Here is a 23,408-nt window from a genome sequence, read left to right as displayed (position 1 = left end):
TACTAAATCAACTACTAATACTAAAAAGGTTTCAAATTGGAAAATATTGACTACTACTCAACATAATAAAATCAGAGTAACAAAACAATAGTTCTACAGTCAAACAAGAACCCTTCCTAGAAATTGTTTAGGAGGCCTCGCTTAATAGTGTCATTTTAAAAATCCTTGTCTTAGCTGCATAATTAATACAACAGACAGGATAGCTGTGTGGTTAAGCCATTAGACTAGGACTAAGGACATGGGGTTCAGTTCCCAGTTCTGTCACAGACTTCCTTTATGACCATGCCCAAGTCACTTAAGATCTCTGTGCCTTTGTTACCCATCTGTAAAGTAGAGAAGATACCGGACACCTGGTAAAATTACTGGTTTCAGAGTAGCAGCCGTGTTATTCCATATCCACAAAAATAACAGGAGTACTTGTGGCACCTTAGAGACTAACACATTTATTTGAGCATCAGCTTTCGTGGGCTTCAGCCCACTCAAGCGAGTTCAATGGCAATCAATCAGAACTATGCAGTACAAATATTCAAATTAACATCAAGTTGAGTAAGCCCCTGTTAAAAACATACTGCGTGGCTGGATACTTTTTATTTACCTTCTTATCTTTAAGGCTTTAGGGTTCACATGAGGAGAGGTGACACACACATTCCCGTACACCACTCTCTCACACAGAGGTGACCAACCGACCCCTCCTGCCCGGCGCTCTCCACCCTCCATGCCTGGTTGGACCTCTGGGATGGACCATCTGTCCTGGTGCCACATCTTCCCAAGGCAGCATGTGGGGAGACATGCAGGGTCACATGCCTCCCATCCCCAGATTTCTGCCAGGGTTCACACCAGAATGTGGCCAGCAGCAGCCTTTCAGCACTGTGCGGGAGGGAAGGGACAGGAGCTGCTTCCAGCCTCAGGGTGGGCGGAGATGGGGAAGGGATGACCTGGCCCATGTCTTTGCAGAGCTCATCTCTTCTCCCTCACTCTCCCTTCTGTGTGGCTGGAAGCAGCTTGTCTCTTCCTGCCCACACAGTGTCAAAAGGCAGTTAACACTTCCAGGCTGCTGCTGATCACGGATGTAACCCAGCTGCCTACATCTACAGTCTGGGTAGGAAGGAGTTAAGCCCTAAGGATGCATTGTGTATCAGGGCCCAGAGAACCTGACTGCAGGGGCTTCAGCAACTGCAGCCAAAGAGGTGACTCAACAGGGGAGAGCGCCTAGGGGACTGAGCAGTCCTGCGCTCTCTAGGGGCAGGACCCAGGGCAGGATGTGTGTGTGTGTTTGTGAGAGAAGAGGGTACTAATCCCCTGCCCCGGGGGCTGCTGTGGAACCTGCAGGTCTGGGGCATGCACAGGCTGGAAATTGCATCACACACACATCCCCTGCCATTCCAGAGTTTAGCTGAGGGGCAGAGAGGCTTCCCCATGCCAGCGCTGTGCGGTGCTTTGGTACATGCAGGGCTTGGCTTCTTCTGGCCAGTGCCCCAGGCTGGATGGTCTTGGGCTTTCCCAGGGTGCCAGCCCAGCCAGAGTCAGTGGGGGAAGGAAGGAGCCTGCCGGTGAGCTGAGCGCTCTGACCAAGACTAGCTCTCTGCACAGTGCTGAGAATGGTACTTGCTCCATTGGGTGGGGATACGGAGGAGCAGTGGGGCTGGGGGGGGTGGGGTGGCGAAGGAGCAAAGCAGGGCGAGGACAGCGAGAGGGGGAGCACATAAAGGGTTGATGAGTGGGTAGCAGAGGCGAGATAATCGGCAGCCGCCTTGTGCCTGCCCACACTCAACTGCCACTGCAGTGTGCAACCAGTGCCGGTCAGTGTGGGCTGCAATGGCGGACCAGCAGGGGGAACGGCCGGCTCTCCGTGCTGCATCTTTGCCTCAACACCAGCCTTGCACACCCACTCCCAATGTCAGCTACTGGACACCTCTCCCCCTGTCCCCTCCACAGCACTGGTGGGTGGGAGGCTGGTGAACAGGGATCTCGCCAGCACTGATCGGGGGGGAGGGGACAGAAAGTATGGGACAATTTGCCCGTTTTTAAGAAAAAAAGTCAGGATGTCTGCAAGAGGACTTAAATAAAGGACTGTCCCTTTAAAAATAGGATGTCTGGTCACCCTATCTACGTTCAGCACTTAATACAATGGGGCCCTATGCACATCCATAACACAAATAACAAATGCAGACTAACTGCTAGTGCCAGAAATAAAAACATGCTATTAGTAGAGAGATTAATGAAGTTAACATACAGTTAACCATTCATTCGTTCTACTGAATGGTTACATCAGATGAATTACAAGCAATCATCTGATGAGGTGTTAGTGGTTTTTAATTAACAGGTTTCTAAGACTGTAAAAAAATGTAGCAACAGGCAGGGAAGTTTATTCAGCAGGAGACAGTCTACATCAGGGGTGGCCAACCTGTGGCTCCGGAGCCATATGCAGCTCTTCAGAAGTTAATACGCGGTTCCTTGTATAGGCACCCACCCTGGGGCTGGAGCTACAGGTGCCAACTTTCCAATGTGCTGGGGGATGCTCACTGCTCAACCTCAGGCTCTGCCACAGGCCCTGCCCCCACTTCACCCCTTCTCGCTCTCTCCTCTGAGCCTGCAGTGCCCTCAGTTCACCCCCTCTCACCCAGAGCCTCCTGCACGCCACGAAACAGCTGATTGGGAGGTGCAGGGAGGGAGGGAGAGGTGTGGATTGGTGGGGCTGCCGGTGGGCAGGAGGCGCGGGGAGTGGGGCGGGGGGGAGCTGATGGGGGGTTGCTGACGTAGTACTGTGGCTCTTTGGCAGTGTACATTGGTAAATTCTGGCTCCTTCTCAGGCTCAGGTTGGCCACCTCTGGTCTATATAAACCAAGAAAAACAGGTAGCATAAGCACAAATAGTAACAAAGAGAAACTTCCCCAATCTAGAGCTCAACCCAGCCCTCACAGCCTGGATAAGCATACATACTCTCTCTCTCTCTTCTGTGTCTCCAGCAGCCCTATTTATACCCCTTCCTCTGAACACCCGTGCAAGTGCTGGAGTATTAGTGACATGGTAGTGTCTCAGCATACTGGTACAGTGCTGTAATTATTGTATCGTTTGTATTTTTGCAGTGCCTAGGAGTCTCAGTCAAGGATGAGGACCCCATTGTGCTAGGTGTTGTACAAACACAGAACAAAAAGGAGGCCTCTACTCCAAAGAGTTTACAATACAAGTATAACATAAGAGACAGAGGGACACAGACAGACTGATGGAGAAGTACCAGGAATCGATGAAATATCATTGGTCAGCATGACAGGCAGTGGTCTCAGCACAACAGCCGCCTAACTGTTGTCAAGTTGTTTTTGTAGGCATCACAGCTAAGATTTCAAAACAGGCACTAAATCAAAATGAAATTACTTTTAATGCTGTAATGAGCATTGATCTTATTTCTCTTGTCACTGTAAATAGCTATTACAGGTTTAATATGTTTCATTAAACAAACTCAGAACAGCATATTTAAACTAACATATCATCACTTTAAGAAAGGCTCTCCAGAGAGGACAGTATTAAATTTTAAGTAGGAGTTTTCACACTGGTATCTGTCTAATGATGCCCTCTAGCAAAAAGGTTTAACTTTTAAAAACCTATTCTGTTTGTTCTGCTTCAGTGCTCTGCCAATTCCCACTTTGATAGTCACAAACACACATACACTTCCCTATGACTATATAGCATAGAACTAAAAAAACCCAAAAGGATTCTGAAACTGCCAATTTTGTAAAAAAATTGACAAAAGGAAGCAAAAGCTTTTTCTGAAGATTTTGTTATTTAAACTGTGTGCACATGCACAACGAGAGAGAGGGAGAGAGATTGACCGTAGACACTGTGTGCACAATAACTCAAGCTTATCACATGAACGGGCAATTTATCACATAGCTCTCACTACCATAAATGTGACAAATTTTGCAAGTTGGCCATGAAAATTATTTACTAGTATTCAGTCAGAGTTACTCCCCTGCCCTTTACTGTTTGACCAAGATAATGAAATATTAGTTAGTTACCTGTCAAAAATATTAATTCATCTTATCAAGAGAGGCTGTGATATCAATTGGGGCCTATTGGTGCTACCGTAATACTAATAATAAATAATAATATCTTTCTAGCTATAATATTCTTATCTTCTGTTTAAACAGTACTGTAACTTTCTATCTGTATTTCTTTCACATAAAGATTTCATATAAATGCACACACACACCCTGCCAAAACTATAGAAGTAATGGGTCAAATGTTCAGCTAGTATAAATCAACCTAGTTTGATTGCAGTCAATGAAGCTACACCAGCTGATGATCTGGCCCATGAAGAGTTTACCCTTCTCAGAACTTTGTTACTTACAGGATTATGTGCCTCTAAAATTTGGGTACACTCTGATTCTGATAGTATTTTTGATGTGCTCAATTCTTCCAGAAGCAAAGCTTGTACACTTATGATAGCGGTGTAAATCTCCAATGTTTTGGACTTCTTATCAGTCTTTTGGAACTGTAAAGCTGCAATCGACTCTCCAAGTTTATTCTCCCGAGAATGCAACTGATTCTCCTTTTCAAGCAGCAACTCATTACGGACCTGGAAAATAATGAAACACCAAATGTAATAAGATTAACAAAAACCTGATAAGCAATTTTAGGGTATTTAAAAATATATAATTATTTGGCTGTCACACGATTTACATAATATGCAAGGAAATTATCCGGGCGGGTGAAGAGGAGGAGAGAGAAAAAGAACAGTCATTGCTTGTACATACTTAACACATAAAACTATTAATTTTATTTAAAATATTTGTATTCTTTAAAACAAAATTCAGATTTCTTAGCTACAATGGTCATATACATAAGTTTGGCTTAGATAATATTGCCTCAGAATTTCATGTAAGCCCCACAATTCACTATACTTGGCGAAAAACCTGCATATGCTGAAATATCATTATCTAAAGTAAGTGACAACTTTTAAAATGCATTACTATCATTGCAGAAGCTTGACACTTTTACTGTTTCTATTACTGTACAGGGCAGCCCCCTGTGCTCTCCCTGTCTTTTTGTCCCATCCATGGCTGTCTCTTGTCTTAAATTTAAACCATAGGCTTTCTTGGGAAGGGACTGTGTTTTAGTTTAGCACAACCCTGGCCTCCCAATGCTAATGTAGTACAAATAATAAAAACTAGTATCTATTGCAGAATGGGAGCCTCATAGGAGACATTTCAAAAACTTTAATATGTTTTGGATGAATTTATTGCCACCAGTGATTATGGTACCTGACTGTAGCCATATCTGGAACTTTGAACATATTTATGTTCTTTCCCATGCCTGCATCAGCTGATGTCTGCTTCTTTGCAACACCATGTGGGATGGGATCGTTCAGTTACCATGACTTGGATTCAGTGCTCAGATGGTTACTTCTCTCCTATTTCTGCCTTACTTGAGACTGAAAAACCTCTGTGTATGTCACAGTACAGATAATGGGAAAAAAAGATTCAATGACTAGTAGGTAAAGATATGTCAGAGGAGGTTTTTTTTTTCATCTTGCACTGATGTGTTTAGAAAATACCCAAAGTTTAGTAATAGTTCTGGGTATTGTGTGTGAGACAGTGATCTTGTGGTTAAAGCACAGGGAATCAAGAGATCTGAATTGTAGACTGATTTTTGCCACACAATCTTCCTTTATGGTTTTGAGCAATTCACAAGGGCCCAAATTTTCAAAATTGTCCACTAACTTTTGGTGCTTAGGTTTTCAGATGCACAACATTAGATATGCAGGCCTTGATTTTCATAGCTGCCAAAAAAATCAATTGAAGTTAGTGGGAGCTGTGACTGCTAAACATCTCCAAAATCAGGAGCTTGGTATCTTAAATCAGGAACCCAAAACTTGAGGCATTTCAAATTAGCAGACATTTGAATATTTGGGCCTTAATCTCTCTATGCATGTTCACCTATCTGTAAAACAGGAATAATGCATTCCTAATCCATTGCATTTATTATTATTATAATCCAAGGATTTAATTAATACTTTCCTAATCCAATGAGTTTTTTTTATCATCATCATCACCACCATCACTATCATCATTCAAGGACATAGATTATTGCTTTTGAAGTGCTCTGAGATTCTCGGATGTAAGGCATCATACAAGTTTCGGGTTATAAAATACTGAAGTTATTATATATCAAAGGAGTTGTGTTTAAAGTTAGCTAATTAATTCCAAGGAGTTTCAAATTAACATAAATCCTACCTTCTCTCCAATAAGACATTTTGTTGGATTGTCTCCTTGTGGTGAGCCCACCACTCCTGTTAATGGTAATGGGAATTATTTGTTAACATGTGAAGGAGACTATGGGCCTGATGCTCAGCTGGAGTACACTGGAATAGCCTGACGCCTAGACTGAAGTCAATAATTACAATTTACACCACCTGAGGATCTGACTCTATATCCCTAGTTATCTCTGCAGTATGAACAGAGACAATGCATAGTTATTCTCAAACATCATAACCATATCACCTGTCTACTTATGCTAATCAGAATTATATGAAATAACATATTAACCCCATTCATTACCTTTTAAGCATAATTTAGCAGACTGTCACAAGGTTTTTCAGAGCCCTAAAATGACACTCAGGTAATGTGATGCACATGAATTTTTCTCTGGCATTATTACTGACAAGACTGCTGTTGAGAGCGGATTGCATATCATTCAAATTTTGTTATCCAATATAGAAAGCTAAATTCAAAATGTGATTTCCAACCAAATCTTATTCAAGAGGATTCACGTGACATTATCTAAAATTTCCATTGAATTATATGGGATGTCCTTGAACACTAGAGGAAGAAAGTTATCTGCAGAAAATTCTTCTGACCATCATCAACTAAGCCTAGCAGTACAAAGCATAGGCACGGACTCTGTGGATGCTCCAGGGCTGGAGCAACCATGGGGAAAAAATGGTGAGTGCAGAACACCCACCGGCAACCCCTTTATGAGCTCACCCTCACACAGCACTTCCTGCCTGTCGGCGGGCCCCACAGATCAGCACCTCTCCCACCCTCCCCATGCCTCCAGCCCAACACAATCAGCTGTTTCATGGCATGCAAGAGGTTCTGGGTGGGAGGGGGAAGGAGCGAGGATGTGGTGCGCTCAGGGCAGGGGGCAGAATTGGGCAGGAGAGGCAGAGATGGGTGGGAAGAGGTGAGGTGGGGCCTTAGGGAAGGGGTGGAGTGGGGGCAGGGCCTCAGGCACAGCCAGGGGTGGAGTACCCCCTGGCACTTTGGAAAGTCAGCACCTGTGGTACAAAACTCTACTAAAGAGGCAAGGTGCATACAACAGATACTTTCTAGATATTACTAGAATAAATCTGCCTTAACAGACAGAAAACATATCTTAACCCTACTGGTGTCAAGTATCAGAGGGGTAGCCATGTTAGTTTACTTTGAAGTAAACTGATTGGCTGTGGTGATACAGTGTTGTCAATTTCCATGGTTTTATTGTGAGTCTTGTGATTGCTGATGTTTTTCATTAAAGACCCAGCTCCTGGAATCCATTGATTACATAGGAATTGCAGTATTCATTAAAATAATACAATTTTAAATCCTTATGGTTGTGGAGAAAAGCTTAAAAAATTTGCCAGAAGGAAAACAAAAAGAATGCAACATTTATTATTTCAAAAAATTGCATGATTTTGGGGCCCAGCCCATGGTTTTTGAATGCATGGAGCTGGTATTGTTCTGTCTTTACTTATGCCCTGTATTCAGTTTACCACATTTTTCTGTGACAGGAATAAGGAAGAGTTGTTTCAAGATCATCTTTTCCCAACTGTGCAGTCAATACTTTCTCTGTACCTGTATGCATCTCAAGAAGATCAGACAGTTTTGCAAAAGGGCAGCTGGAGTGCGTCAGATGTTTGAATGCTGCAGACAGCTCAACATGTGGGGGAAATTGCCAACCTGCACAAATACTTCTTTACAATACTGAAACTCTTAAAAAAACAAACCATAAGCACAGTAAGTCTAAGTACTAGCAGAGGAAGAAGCAGAGGGAAATGTCCCTTAGAGACCCTAAAGACTCCTCTTGTGAAGAAGGAGAGTAAAAAATGATGTTAAATGGCTCCACTGGCCACTTAGGGTATGTTTACACAGCAATAAAAGATCATGACTGACCCAAGTGAGTTGATTTGGGTTTACTGGGCTATAAAATTGAAGTTTAGATATTTGGACTCATGCCAGAGCTGGGCTCTCAGACCCTGCAGGGGGTGGGTCCTACAGATACACTGCAGTTTTTAGCCCCGAAGCCCAAGCCCTGCAAGCCCGAGTCAGCTGACCCAGACTCAGACTCCGTGCCACAGTTTTTTATCACAGTGTAGACATCCCTAAAGAATCTGGGATGGGGATCTGGGCCTTTCCCCTCTAGAAGGGGGATGGACCAGGGCATTGGGGGGAAGTTTTTAGACTTACTTCAGAGAGGCCTTGACCCAGTGAGGATAATGAAGTTTACTGAGTCCTACAGGCTGAAAAGCATGGACCTACCCTTGCAGAGCGCGTCCACTGGTGTGGGAGGCCCAACAAAGTAAATCCATATTCTCAGCACTTTCCTCCTGGCAGAATAAAGGTCTGCAAGCTGGGAACAACAGTGGCAGAGCCCTCCTGCTGTGGGTCCTGAGGTTTCCTTACACATGGTGCATGCACTACCTGGGCTTGTTTTCTGCTGATCTGTTTAAATGTCTCCGCCATAGGGGGGCAGGGAAGTAGCTCAGCAGCTGCTCTCATTCATTCATCTCATACATGAAGAAGGATTGGGGGCAGGAAGGGTGAGTGGGAAGAATACTGCTCACTGCCTACCCCCAATACTATCCTGCAAAGCCAGGATATGCTAAAGGATAAAGCAGGATTGCTGAACTATTGTTTTTGAATAGCCAGTGGTAGAAAATGGGAGTGAAGGTGGAAGGGGTGTGGGCAAACCTCTGGACAAATCTGAGCTGCCTCTATTATCTGGAGAACAGCCCAAATATCTCAGGGCTTGTCTACATCAGAAAGTTGCAGCGCTGGTGAGGGAGTTACAGCGCTGCAACTTTGAAGGTGTACACATCTGCAGGGCACCACCAGCGCTGCAACTCCCTGTTTGCAGCGCTGGCCGTACTCCCGTTTTGTCTCGGGTGTAGAGGATCCAGCGCTGGTGATCCAGCGCTGGTAATCCAATGTAGACAGTTACCAGCGCTTTTCTTGACCTCCGTGGAAGGAGGAAGCCTCTGGTAATCAAGCTGGTTTCCTTTCCCGGTTTGCTCTCTCGGTCCCGGAGCCACCCAGCAAACCGCAGGGAAGGAGACCTGCTTGCTCGGGGTTCCGGGACCGAGAGAGCAAACCGGGAAAGGAGACCAGCTTCGCCGCGGTTTGCTCTCGCGTTCCCGGAGCCACCCAGCAAACCGCAGGGAAGGAGACCTGCTTGCTCGGGGTTCCGGGACCGAGAGAGCAAACCGGGAACGCCGCGGTTTGCTCTCTCGGTCCCGGAGCCACCCAGCAAACCGCAGGGAAGGAGACCTGCTTGCTCGGGGTTCCGGGACCGAGAGAGCAAACCGGGAAAGGAAACCAGCTTCGCCGCGGTTTGCTCTCTCGGTCCCGGAACCCCGAGCAAGCAGGTCTCCTTCCCTGCGGTTTGCTGGGTGGCTCCGGGACCGAGAGAGCAAACCGCGGCGTTCCCGGTTTGCTCTCTCGGTCCCGGAACCCCGAGCAAGCAGGTCTCCTTCCCTGCGGTTTGCTGGGTGGCTCCGGGACCGAGAGAGCAAACCGCGGCGTTCCCGGTTTGCTCTCTCGGTCCCGGAACCCCGAGCAAGCAGGTCTCCTTCCCTGCGGTTTGCTGGCTGGCTCCGGGACCGAGAGAGCAAACCGCGGCGTTCCCGGTTTGCTCTCTCGGTCCCGGAACCCCGAGCAAGCAGGTCTCCTTCCCTGCGGTTTGCTGGGTGGCTCCGGGACCGAGAGAGCAAACCGCGGCGTTCCCGGTTTGCTCTCTCGGTCCCGGAACCCCGAGCAAGCAGGTCTCCTTCCCTGCGGTTTGCTGGGTGGCTCCGGGACCGAGAGAGCAAACCGCGGCGAAGCTGGTTTCCTTTCCCGGTTTGCTCTCTCGTCCCGGAACCCCCCTTGAAGCCGCCCAACAGCGCTGCAGTGTGGCCACATCTAACACCACTTGCAGCGCTGGTTGCTGTAAGTGTGGCCACTCTGCAGCGCTGGCCCTATACAGCTGTACTAATACAGCTGTAACAACCAGCGCTGCAAAATTTTAGATGTAGACATGGCCTCAGTCTGGGCCCAGACATACCCGTTTCTCATTTTTATGTCTCAGTTTGTATAAGGGAGAACTCAAACTACAGAAAAGTCTGTATATGCTTTGCAGAAAGGTAAGAAACCTGTTAAAATGGAATTGAGGCCCTTTGTTCTCTGCACAATGCTTTCCATTGAAATGCTAATAACGTCACCATTTCTTTCATTTCCTCACAATTCAGCAGTTCATGAGCATTCAGAGATGTATACTGCATTCCAGCAGCCCTGATAGGAAATCAAATAAAGATAAAAACTTCCACAGAACATCATGCAAATCAGGATTTAGATTATACAAGACAGCCAATTTCACCATGAATCAGAATTTTTTTTATCATGTCGAAGTGAACTTCCTTTCAAAATTCAGAATGTTATTTCAAGATACTCTTACTTATGAACTAGCTGTGTAAAAAAGGCCAGGTGGCAGGACTGTGCCTTACTTCAATACCGAGGCAAAAAACTGAACCTTTTTTAGCATATGTCTACACTGCAATCAGAAGTGTGGTTACAGCACCCGTAGAGAGCTCTGATGTAATTAGCTCTAATAACAAGAGCAGATAAGCTGCAGCACCTTGGGTTGGGTTTGTACTTGAGCAGTTAGCCTGTGCTGTCACAGCGTCATTGCTATCCGTACTCACGCTAGCTAGATCAAAGCTAAGTCAGGTGTGTCTACATATGCTGCAGTGATGGAGTTTAAGGCCAGAAGGGACCACTGGATTGGAGCTCTGCCTGCACAGACTCTTCTCTCCACACAGCAATACGATCCAGTGCCTCCTGTGTACTCCATGCTGGAGTGCATTTGTGGCCTTGAGTCTCCATGTGCTGTAGCTGTGCTGACGAGCTCTCCACGCTGATCAAACAGGAAACGAAAATTCAAAAGTTCCCTGGGCTTTACCATGGGAGCAGCTGTTTCCTGTGTACCTAACTGATGTGCAGTGGAGTTGAAAGTGCTCTCCAGAGTGGTCACAGTGGAGCACTGTGGGACACCTTCTGGAAGCCAATTAATTCGAATTACACAATGCAGTGCCTAAACTATCCCCATGTTGATCCATGGATGTTGAATCAAGCACAATGCCTCTCGTGGAGGTGGAATACAGAAGTCAATTTTACAGGCCACTTAGGTGGGCGGAAGGGACTCGATAGTGTAGACACATACATTATTGAATCGACTTAACACAGCTTACGGCTGTGGAACTCTTTGCTCGAGGATGTTGTGAAGCTCAAAACTAACAGGGTTCAAAAAAGAACTAGATAAATTCATAGAGGATAGGTCAATCAATGGCTATTAGCCAGGATTGGCAGGGATGTTGTCCTTAACCTCTGTTTGCCAGAAGCTGGGAATGGGAAACAGGGGATGGATCACTTGGTGATTACCTGTTCTGTTCACTCTCTCTGGGGCACCTGGCATTAGCCACTGTTGGAAGACAAGATCTTGGGCTAGATGGACCTGTGGTGTGACCCAGTATGGCAATTCTGATGTTCTTATGTCGACCTAACTTTGTAGTGTAGACCAGGTCCTAGTCTGATCTCCTGTATAGCACCACCCAGCACCTGCACACTCATCCAACTGAAATGAAACCAGAGTATTACAACTCACAGGAAACTAGAATATTATGTGCCACAGGCAGAGTATAGGAAAGACTAAGATGAACCAGAGGCCGAGGCCCCTGCAATGGCAAGGAAAGAATTATATGACGTATACCCAGATAATCCTGGCAAGTGACCCGCATCCCTATGCTCAAGAGGAAGGTAAAAAAAAACCCCATACCCTACATATGGTGATCAATTAGACTCTGAGCTTGTGAGCAAGAACCAGCCAGCCAAGTGTCTGAGAAAGAGAATGTTCAGTGTCACCTCAGAGGCCTTGACCTACTCCACAATGTCCCATCTCCAGCTGTGGCCTTCTCCTGATACTTCAGAGGAAGAAGATAAAAGAAATCCTCTCAGAATACATGGAGGTGGGGAGGGGAGGGAGAATCCCTTCCTGACTCCTGCTGGGGGCTGGCTGAATCTCTGAAGCATGAGCTTCTGGTTTATAATCTTGTTACTGAAGTGAGCCCCAGGGCTGTCAAGCCCTGCCCCCTACCATCACAAATAACCCTATCATACAATTACACTCAGAAACTTGTACAGCTTTCTCTTAAAACTTTTTATGTTATTTGCCCCTACAAATCCTATTGGGAGACTGTTCCAGAACCTCATCCTTCTGGTGAATAGAAACCTTCTAATATCCAGCCAGAATTTGTTCAGGCCCCATGTATATGTTTGTTCTTGTGCCAGGATTGTCTTTTAGCTTAAATAGCTCTTCACTCTCTCTGGTATTTACCCCCTTAATGTATGTATAGAAAGAAATCGTAACTCACCTCAGGTCTTCTTTTTTGCTAGACTAAACAAGCCAAGCTCTTCCAGTATCCTCTTATAAGATAGGCCCTCCATTCCCCTGATCATCCTAGTAGCTTTTTTCTGAACCTGTTCCAGTTTAAATTAATCTTTCTTGAATATGGGTACCAGAACTGTACATGGTATTCCACGTGAGGTCTTACCAGTGTCTTGTACAATGACATTAAATACTTCTCTATTGCTGCTGGAAATGCCTCATACATCCTAGGATTGCATTTGCCTTTTTCACAGCTGCATTACATTGGTGGCTCATAGTCATCCTGTGATTGATTCACACACTCAGATCTCTCTCCTCCATTGCTTCCAACTGATGAGCCCCCCTTTCAGCAGAAATTCTTCATATTAGATCCTAAGTGCATGACTTTGCACTTTGTACAATTGATCTTCATCCCATTTCTGCAACTCAAGTTTTCAGGGCCACCCAGAACTTCCTGTATAATGTCTTGTCCTCATCTGTATTCATGATGCCTCCCACCTTAGTGTCATCAGTAAATTTCATAAGCACACTCCTAATTTGTGTGTCAAGGTCATTAAAAAAAATATCGAATAAGACTGGTCCCAAGACTGATCTTTGAGGAGCTCCTAGTAAATTCCCTCCTGTCTGAATCAGAGTCTCAGCTCTGATTACATTATAGACCTACCTTTAACCTGAGCATATAGACTTGCAATGAGCTAAGTCTTCTTTGGAAAGGGTGCTCGACAAAGTATCAATGTTTTGGGGTGCTTCAATTTTGGGATGCCCAGCTTGAAACAAGAGGCCAAAGGTAAAATCTTGGCCCCACTAAAGTCAGTGGGAAAACTCTTAAATGCAGTTACAGACCAAGAACTGAGACACAGAGAGACATTAAGGGCCAGATTTTTAAAGGTATTTAGGTGCTTAAAGAAGCAAATAGGCACAGTCATACCTTTAAAAGCCTCGCCCTAAGTGACTTGCTCAAGTCATACAGGAAGCCTGTCGCACAGCAAGGAACTGAACTGTGGTATCTCAAGTCCTAAGCCAGCATGCTAACTGCTCCTGTTATGCCGTCCATTAAACATATTAGGCCAGTTCCTCAGCTGGTGTGAACAGTTGTAGGTTCACTGACATAATGGAGCTATGATAATTTATGTAAATTGAGAATCTGGCCCATTGTTTTCTTCCAGTTTTTATATACAAGTGCAGGATACTAACTACCAGAATTCATTTTATTTTTGCAATATCTTCAAAATGAGAAAAACATGCTTGAAGTATGATTTGTTTCACAAGGTACAACAGCAGTAACATTTGAGGGGTCTCTGTGGGGCAAGGAATGTCTTCAAAGAGGTTTATAGTGCACCTGTAAAAAGCTACGCAAAATTATTATGACAGAAGTATAAACACAGTAGGACTAAATGTTTCCCTCTCTTCACAGGAAGCTCACTTTTAGATGTAGGATTTAATGAATTATACATGCATGAAGTCTGGAAGTGAATGAATGAATAATGCATGGATGAATGAGTAAATGACTGATCACCATCAATACAGGTTTCAAACTCATTAAAATAATGAACAGCAAGAAAATACAGCTTGATAGCTCACGTTCACTTTAAAGCAGAGGCAAGGATGTGAGCTTTGATAGTTGTGGAATTTGAAGGGAAAAAAACTGACAGTCACTGGCAGAAGCATACACACTTTTGTTGCAACTCAATATAATAATCAGATGATTCAACATTGTAAGGTTTTGTGGCTCTCCATCCAATTTGGTATATTATATGAATTAGAAACAAAATAGCCAGAGGAAGTAGAAATTTGGATTCCACTTGCATGTTACTAAGCACCATCCACAATAAGAAACATGTTATTGTCTAATGGGGATGCACTCAAGTGTGTTCAGCCATTTTTTATTTATGTACTTCAGTGGAAGATGGGTCAAACTCTGAATCCCCAATTAAATAACCCCTGACCAAAAGCAGAGGACTACTGTAGCACTAGACAGTAAACCAGCATATAAAATGCTGGTTCTTACTATAACAATCTAAAGACTTTAAGGTCAGAATGGACCAACATGATCATCTAGTCCAGTGGTTCCCAAACTTAAACAACTTGTGAATCCCTTTCACTAAAATATCAAGTCTCGCGAACCCCCTCCTAAAAATGAATATTTCCAGGGATTTTCTCCTTTACCCGGGTACAAATTATAAAAGCAGTGCTTTTGGAAATATAAAATTTGTTTTTATGACATGCTTATTACACACTATTTATTATTAATTATTTATCATTGCAGTATTTTTATTACATTATGAAAATGGCAACACGCTTCCAAGATCTCACTTTTGCAGCTTGTATCACTTTGAATAAGCCTGTTATAAGACAAGGCTCCTAGGTTTCATCAAGGAGTATCAGATGTGAAACAGCATGAAGGTATTTAAGAAGCCAACTCAAAGAGTTCCTCCTACACAAGCAATCAGGTCTTGAGCAGTCCAGGCAAACAAGGCACATTACAACAAAGCTTAAACTTGTTCTTCATAATAATTTTTAAAACAAAAGTGGCGGGCTATTTAATTTTAAAAACAGCAAAAAATATCCACCTCCCTTTCCATTTCTTATAAGAAGTTTTGAAGTTTAAATCTCCTCAATGTAAAAGATATGCTTGCTTTGATCTGCTTAACTCTTGAAAGTCCTGGGGCTCCAGGCTGCTGGCCCCGTGCTGCCCGGGATCTCTAGGGACTGCTCTGTTCTCCATTAGGGATTTTTTTCCCCGAGAATCCCCTGTAACATTTCACAAACCCAAGTTTTGGAACCACTGCTGTCCTCTTGCACATCGCAGGCCACAGAATCTCATCAACTCACTCCTGTAACAGATCCCTAACCTCTGGATGAGCTACTGAAGTCCTCACATTATGGTTTAAAGACTTCAAGTCACATAGAATCCACAATTTACACTAGTTTAAACCTGCAAGTGACCTATATCCCATGCTGCAGAGGAAGGCGAAACTGCCCCCAGGGTCTTTGCCAATGTGACCTGGGGGAAAATTCCTTACCAACCCCATATATGGTGTTCAGTTAGACCCTGAGCATGTGGGCAAGACTCACCAGCCAGATACCTGGGAAAGAATTCTCTGTAGTAACTCAGAGCCCACCCCATCTAGTGTCCCCTCACTGGCTGTTGGAGAGAGTTGCTGTTAGCAGTTGCAGATCAGCTAATACCATTGTCGGCAGTTTCATCATACCATCCCCTCCATAAATTTATCAAGCTCAGTCTTTAACCAAGTTAGGTTTTTTTGCCCCCACTGCTCCCCTTGGAAGGCTGTTCCAGAACTTCACTCCTCTGATGAAAAAAGAACGAGGGCAAAAGCTTTCGTGGGCTAAAACCCACTTCATCAGATGCATGGAGTGGAAAATACAGTAGGTATATTATATATATATATACACACACACATACATACACACACGCACATACACAGAGAACATGAAAAGATGGGGGTTGCCATACCAACTCTAACAAGACAAATCAATTAAGGTGGACTATTATCAGCAGGAGGAAAAAAATAGGACAGCCTATTTCAAACAGTTGACAAGAAGGTGTAACAGCAGGGGGGACATTAGCATGGGAAAATTTACACTCAATTACAGACCTAAAAGTGGCAATTCTTCAATGAAAAAAACCTTCAAAAACAGATTCCAACAAGAAATTGCAGAACTGGAATTAATCTGCAAACCGGACACCATTAAATTAGGCTTGAATAAAGACTGGGAGTGGATAGGTAATTACACAAACTAAAAACTAGTTCCCCATGCTAATTTTCCCACTACTGTTACTCACACCTTCTTGTCAACTGTTTGAAATGGGCCATCCTGATTATCACTACAAAAGTTTTTTTTCTCCTGCTGATAATAGCCCATCTTAATTGATTTGTTTCATTACCCGTTGGTATGGCAACTCCCATCTTCTGTGTTCTCTTGTGTGTGTGTGTGTGTATCTATCTATCTATCTATCTATCTATCTTCCTCCTGTATTTTCCACTCCATGCATCTGATGAAGTGGGTTTTTAGCCCACGAAAGCTTATGCCCAAATAAATGTGTTAGTCTCTAAGGTGCCACAAGTACTCCTTGTTCTTTTTGCTGATACAGACTAACACCGCTACCACTCTGAAACATTTCTGACGGTTAGAAATCTTTGCCTAACCTGAAGCCTAAACTGGTTGATGGCCAGTTTATATCCATTTGATCTTCCGTTCACATTGGCACTTAACTTAAATAATGCCTCTCCCTCCCTGGTATTTATCCCTCTGATGTATTTATAGAAAGCAATCATATCTCTCCTCAGCCTTTCTTTGGTTAGGCTAATCGAGCCAAGCTCTTTGAGTCTCCTCTCATAAGGTAAGTTTTCCATTCCTCGGATCATTGCTGCAAATGCATCAAGTTATGCATCTTCGACATACTCTCCTGCTGCTGATTCCATCTGCAATTTCCTAATCAACTTACTTTCTTTAAATGTAACTGAACAACATAAATCCATGAAAATAAGCCCTTCACTTGAAACCATTCATTAACTTTCAATTTCCATATTCATTACGGACTCTAGTTGCTACCAGTGTCATTTCTCTCTCACTTAATTTTTACCAATAAAGGAATTGATCCTAAGATGCACTGACCTTCATTTTTAATGACATCTATAATTAATATTAATTAATATTTGCAATCCAATAGTACCAAGAGGCCCTAATTAGGGACAGAGGCTCATCTTCCTAAAAGTTGTAAATATTTTGCGCTTGATTTCTGTAAGTTCTATAGACTTCTTGCTTATCTGCAGAACAGTACCAGACTCGTATAGGATCTCTTTTATAACGCCTCTTGCCTGTCTTTTGTCTTGTACAACTGCCACTTCCTCATGCCATGTACGTGGGACAGCTTGAAAGCTGAGCAACTAAGACACAACTAGAGAAGGAAGGACATATCCTGATTGAGTCCAATCTGGAAACCTATATAACAGATTTGCAGGTACCTCTCAGAATCAGGGCTCAAAACTCTTTCCATATCCTCCCAACACATTACCTCCTATCTATAATCCTTGCTCTCACAGCCCTCTTGGAAGACTGTAAGAAAGACTATATCCCCCTGCTTCTTTCTTCTTCAGGCATCACTTCTGCTCACCGAGTTCAGGAGCCTTCTGCAGCAACGAGCAGCTCAGAGCCAACTCTCACACACAGCATTCAAATTGTCAAAAAAACACTCAGCAGGATAGTAGGAAGTGGCAGTAGTCAATGGAAAAGTAGTAAGATTTAACATTGTTCCATTTTTACATTTCTCCCTCGCCCTCCTGAATGGATCATAAAATTTTGGATAGCAATGGTGAGTGAGAAGAGGAAAACCCTTTATATTAAAGAAAAACAAATGTAAAAAAATACGAATGGGTAGGAATTTGAATGACAATGAATTGCAATGGGGAAGAATAAAAAACTTTATTTATACTCACAAGGTAAGGCTTTTAGTTACATCTGGTATACTAGTGATTATATGTGACCATTTTCCTTAATAATAATCTACTCTCCTCATTGGGATAAAGTAGGTGGCCTTTGGTAGCTAACATGCAGCTCAATTCAAAAGAAGACAGGCAAGGACATTATAAAAGAACTACAGAGTGAGCCTGGTGCTGTATCTAAATTGAAATAAACTCTCCATTAATTAAATGATAAAAAGGGCTATAGAAGTTACACAAATCAAGCACATTTACTGCCTCAAAATATTAGTGTCACATTAAAGCAGAACTGTCCATAAATAAAACATACTGCATCCAGTATTTCCTATTCCCTTTGGCCCCCTGGTAAAGGATATACAGATTGCAGGAAATGTAATAAAACAAACTACACTGTCTATCTTAAATATATGAAAACTAATCTTAACAAGGCAATCATTTAACAGATTATTATTTGTATTATTTATCTATGGTATTCATATGATACCCGTTACTACAGTATCTCAGCACCCACCTCATAATGTCTAATGCTTTTATCCTCACAACACCTGTGTGAGGTAAGGAAGGGCTATTACCTGCATTTTACAGCGGCACGGAGAGATTAAGTAACTTGCACACTATCACATGGGAAGGCTATGGCAGACCAGGGTGCTGAATCTGGGTCACCCAAGTCCCAGGCTAGCGCCCTAATTGCAGGACCATTCTTTCCTCCTGTAAGTATCATTATACTTATGGTGGTACTCTACTTTCTCTTATAGTAGAGGCAGGTGCCTATCTTAATCGTCACTGTACAAAACCAAAGTAAAAGTTGATCCCTGCCCCTCTGGTTTTATACTCTAAAACCCTGAGCATGGCTTTCAGTGGAGCTGGAGCTATTAGAGCTTGATCCTGCTCCATTAAGTCAGTGACAAAACTATAGAGTTGAATGGACAGACAGTGGGCACTAAGGGAAATTTTTACCCCACTTCTGATAGGTCTATTGTGCAAGGTAGCAGCAGCAGCAGCGGAAGTCATGCAGTGGGTGTGCACCTCCTGTGTGATGTTAAACCTGCTTCACAAGGGCTCCTTGTGTGTATACACATTGAAGAGAGTGGAACATGGGTGATTCAGAGACGTGGAGCCTGGGGATCTGCTACAGTACTGATACTCTATTCTCTATCTGTGCTGAGGTCATGGAGGGTTAGTTTTTCCTGGCACAGGGAGAATTCCTCCTCTTCATGCATCCAATCCAACCCAGCTGTTCAGGCTGTGTTTCAGTAGGAGGATCTGAGTTTTAATGAGGGAGGATTTTGGTGATCTATGTGAAATGAGGTAATGGCCTACACTCAGTTCCTTGTGGACAGATGTTCCTATCATCATCACAGGCATCCTTGTTTCAGTAGCAAGGCCAAGGATCAAATCAGCCTGGAACCTGAATCATTCTCTCAGCCTTGAAGTGAGCTTTCTAGAGCAGAGTACTTCCGGCACACTGGAGGGGCTGAGAGGGACATGTATTGTTATACCCTGATCTGACACAGACGTATTGGAGGGAGCTCTCTGGATCTTGCAGGAAGTCCCTTGCCAAAATTCTGCCACCCTGATTTCCTTGTCTCTGAGTCAGTTCATCCCTATGTTGATACTCTCGAATCGTCCCTGTTAGAATAGACTTATCTATGCTGCTCCTAAAAATACTTCTAAAGAGTAAATTATTTTTCCTTTAAAATAGAGCAAATGTCACATATTTTGACAACATTTTCCTAGAGGAAGAAACTTTCCAGGTTGTCCTATAAGCATTGTTACTGAGAGGGGAAAGCAAACTGATAGATTCCCCAGTTCCTCCAGGCTCGTCTTGGTCAGTACATGCACCTCTGGGACACTGGGTTTGCCACAGGAAAAGATGAGAAATTTTTCTAGAAGCTCATTGTTTGTGGCAGCTTCATCACTGTGTTCTTATGATAAACAGGAAACACCGGTATTCAGACAAGGGAACTTGCCACCTTTCACAGGAACAAAATGAACGCTAACATTTACAACAAAAATCACAAAGTGATAATCTATTTTAAATGCAACATAATCTTGACAGTCCAGGAGACGAGCACAAAGAGAGATGAAATATTTTACATACTTATGCATATCACAGATGTATAGACTTTAAGGCCAGAAGGGGACCATCACAATCATCCAGTCTGAGCTCCATGCCTCTCTATGTCTTGGTCTTGCACATATTTATAGGAAATTATTGTTATTTTGTAATTGTTGTGCATCAATGTACGGAGCTCTGTACAGAACATTTACATTTACCTTGTTCAAATTTTCGTCTGTAATCGGTTCGTCATAGATGCGAATTTTATCCTCCAAAGATTTTTTCAGAACTTCTATCTTATTTCTATTCTTGGATCGTTGTTTTTTGATCTTGGGCTGTGGCTATAAAAATAGTCATCACATAATTAAATTTTTTTAAACGTATATGACATTACTATATATTAGTATTATTACTCTTTGTGGGCAATTCCCCAATTAATAATACAAAACTGCAATCTGACTTTCATGACAAAATGTTCCCTGGAAATATATGTTCTAGTTATACCTTTCAGAGGACCCATTCGGTAATTTCAGATTAAGCCACAAAATATGCCTAACTTTTTTGAATGCAGGTTTACATATTCATCCCTTCCAAGAAAAGAGGATGCAATTGCCAAGTTGCATTATTGCAATTTTGCCCTGCTAGCATAGGAGTGACAAATTTGGTTTTACACAAGCATTTAGTGAATGCTATATGCCAGGGGTTGGCAACCTTTCACAATTGGTGTGCTGAGTCTTCATTTATTCACTCTAATTTAAGGTTTCGCATGCCAATAACACATTTTAACATTTTTAGACGGTCTCTTTCAATAAGTCTATAATATATAACTAAACAATTGTTGTATGTAAAGTAAATAAGGTTTTTAAAAAGTTTAAGAAGCTTCATTTAAAATTAAATTAAAATTCAGAGCCCCCCGGACCAGTGGCCAGGACCCAGGCAGTGTGAGTGCCACTGAAAATCAGCTCGCGTGCTGCCTTCGGCACCCGCGCCATAGGTTGCCTACCACTGCTATATGCAATGACTTAATGAAATTTTCCTCATCCTTTTTCAACACCATAAGAAAAGAACAAGATATCATATTCATTTAAAAATTAAATTGTTTTCAAAATGCACTATATGAATCACATATGAGCCATAATAATATTAAGGAGCACCCTACTATGTAATCTGATTATTCTTGACCTTTGTATTTTTTACAAAGAATATAAACTAAGCGTAATGTACTCTCAGGGAAAAGATAACATCTGTTCAACTATAAGGCTCTGCAAAGTCATTTCCCTTTTCAAATACAGAGCATTTTGGAAATCATTAAGGTTTTGAACTAGGCTAATTCCTAGTGCAATTAGCCTAAGTTAGTTTACACATTAAGAAAAACAGTCAATCAAATTGTGGTCAGGGGGGAGACATATCACCCTTTGTTACAGTGCTATTACCTACAATTCATAGAAGAGACGTTTCTTTTTCTGTGGAGAAAGTTAAGGTAAAGAATTAATCTGTAGTTTATAACATTCAAGGCAATTAAGCATCCTCTACACAAAGTTAAATGGCCAAATATAAAATGTGTTACCCAATTACCTAATGCTTTCCTGGCTGGGACAGACCTCTTTACACCAACTGACCTCTTGTGAGATGAGTATTCCCTAGCTTTTGTTACAGACATTGGAAAAAAAATGAAAGAATACATCCCTGGGAAAGTCATGATACTCCTCTTGGAAAGGCAAGTCTGAAAGCAAGCCATTACCCACTCTAGAACATAAAAGCGAACTCTCAAGATTTTCATGTTCTAAGTGGATTGTAGTGGACTTTGATTTTTCCTCAAAGAATCTCTAACTGACTCAGCAGTAGAGTCAGCCTGAGCCCCAGATGCTGAAGAAGACTGACTCAGCATTATGGATATGTCTCCAGAGGAGTCTCAGCTTGGGATATGGAGGTCCAATAGGCTGGGAGAAGACATAACACATTTGTGGGTTCAGAAAGGGCCTCTTTAGAGATGGATCGCATCCTGGCTTTCTGCTTATTCCCATTATAGGAGATAGGACCCTGGAACAATTAGTCTATAAAGGAAGAGAAGGCTGGAGGAAATGTATTTTCTCATTTCTGCCTAAAAAGCATCTTTAAATGCCAAGATGCTAATGGCATGACCGGAGCACTGAACTACCACAAATCACATTGTAGGAGGCAGGGAATCTGTTATGCAAGTGGAAAGTGTATTGGATCTCTGAACAACTCTGAGCTGCATCAAGTATTTATAGGAAAGGAGGCTGTTACGCTCTGATGCACCCCAGAATAGCAACCCCAAACCACAAATAAAACAGGGAAAGACATGCAGGTAGGCTGTCAATCAAAATATTTAATAACCATGAACTAGTTAGGTTAGCAACTCCGAACAAAACACGATAACAGTCTGAAGAGCAGATACGTAGCACCAGACCCTGAGCAGATGCTCCCACCCACTATTCAGAACACAAACGGAGCCTTGACCAGGAACAAGTTCAAGGAGTAGAAACTAGGACAAACAGGAGAAGAAACAGAGGGGAGGAAGCAAGAAGGCAACACACATTACTCATCACAATTTCCTTCCTTCTCTCCAAAAGTTCAGTGGTACCTGGCAAGAGGCACCAGGTGATCCCAGGATCATAGGTTATACCCCTGATTCAGCTCAAGAAGTGGATGCTATTGCTGTGTGCAATTTCCCCAACTGATCACATGACATCAACGTATGCAGAAATAGTGTCCTCTCCCCTATCTGTTCCCCTTTCAGTCGGCAGCATATCTTGCTATTTAACAATGCGTTCTCCCAGTAGCAAACATGCTCACCATGCTCTGTGTGGTAAACACATTCACGTCCAAGAAGGCTAACGGCATTTTGGGCTGTATAAGTAGCGGCACTGCCAGCAGATCGAGGGATGTGATCATTCCCCTCTATTCGACATTGGTGAGGCCTCATTTGGAGTACTGTGTCCAGTTTTTGGCCCCACAACACAAGAAGGATGTGGAAAAATTAGAAAGAGTCCAGCGGAGGACAACAAAAATGATTAGGGGGCTGGAGCACATGACTTATGAGAAGAGGCTGAAGGAACTGGGATTGTTTAGTCTGCAGAAGAGAAGAGTGAGGGGGGATTTGATAGCTGCTTTCAACTACCTGAAAGGGGGTTCCAAAGAGGATGGATGTAGACTGTTCTCAGTGGTACCAGATGACAGAACAAGAAGCAATG

The 23,408-nt window shown here is 43.1% G+C and overlaps 1 protein-coding gene across 4 annotated transcripts in view; it reads right to left on the bottom strand.

Annotated features, from left to right (window-relative positions):
* EVC2 (EvC ciliary complex subunit 2) overlaps positions 1 to 23,408 on the bottom strand; it is a 168,353-nt gene that overhangs the window by 23,713 nt on the left and 121,232 nt on the right. For 3 of the 4 annotated variants that reach the window (XM_030563458.1, XM_030563459.1, XM_030563461.1), the window contains exons 16-17: positions 20,412 to 20,534; positions 4,346 to 4,573 (exon numbers count right to left, since the gene is read on the bottom strand). In XM_030563458.1, coding sequence (XP_030419318.1) covers positions 4,346 to 4,573; positions 20,412 to 20,534 — 351 coding nt within the window. The remainder of the gene's footprint in view (positions 1 to 4,345; positions 4,574 to 20,411; positions 20,535 to 23,408) is intronic. The other variant, XM_030563460.1, reaches the window with a different exon arrangement.

This window comes from Gopherus evgoodei, chromosome 5 (assembly GCF_007399415.2).
Source record: "Gopherus evgoodei ecotype Sinaloan lineage chromosome 5, rGopEvg1_v1.p, whole genome shotgun sequence".
In the NCBI taxonomy this organism is placed as follows: Eukaryota; Metazoa; Chordata; order Testudines; family Testudinidae; genus Gopherus; species Gopherus evgoodei.
Note: the sequence above shows the minus strand (reverse complement) of the source record. Positions and strands in the feature narration are given on the sequence as shown.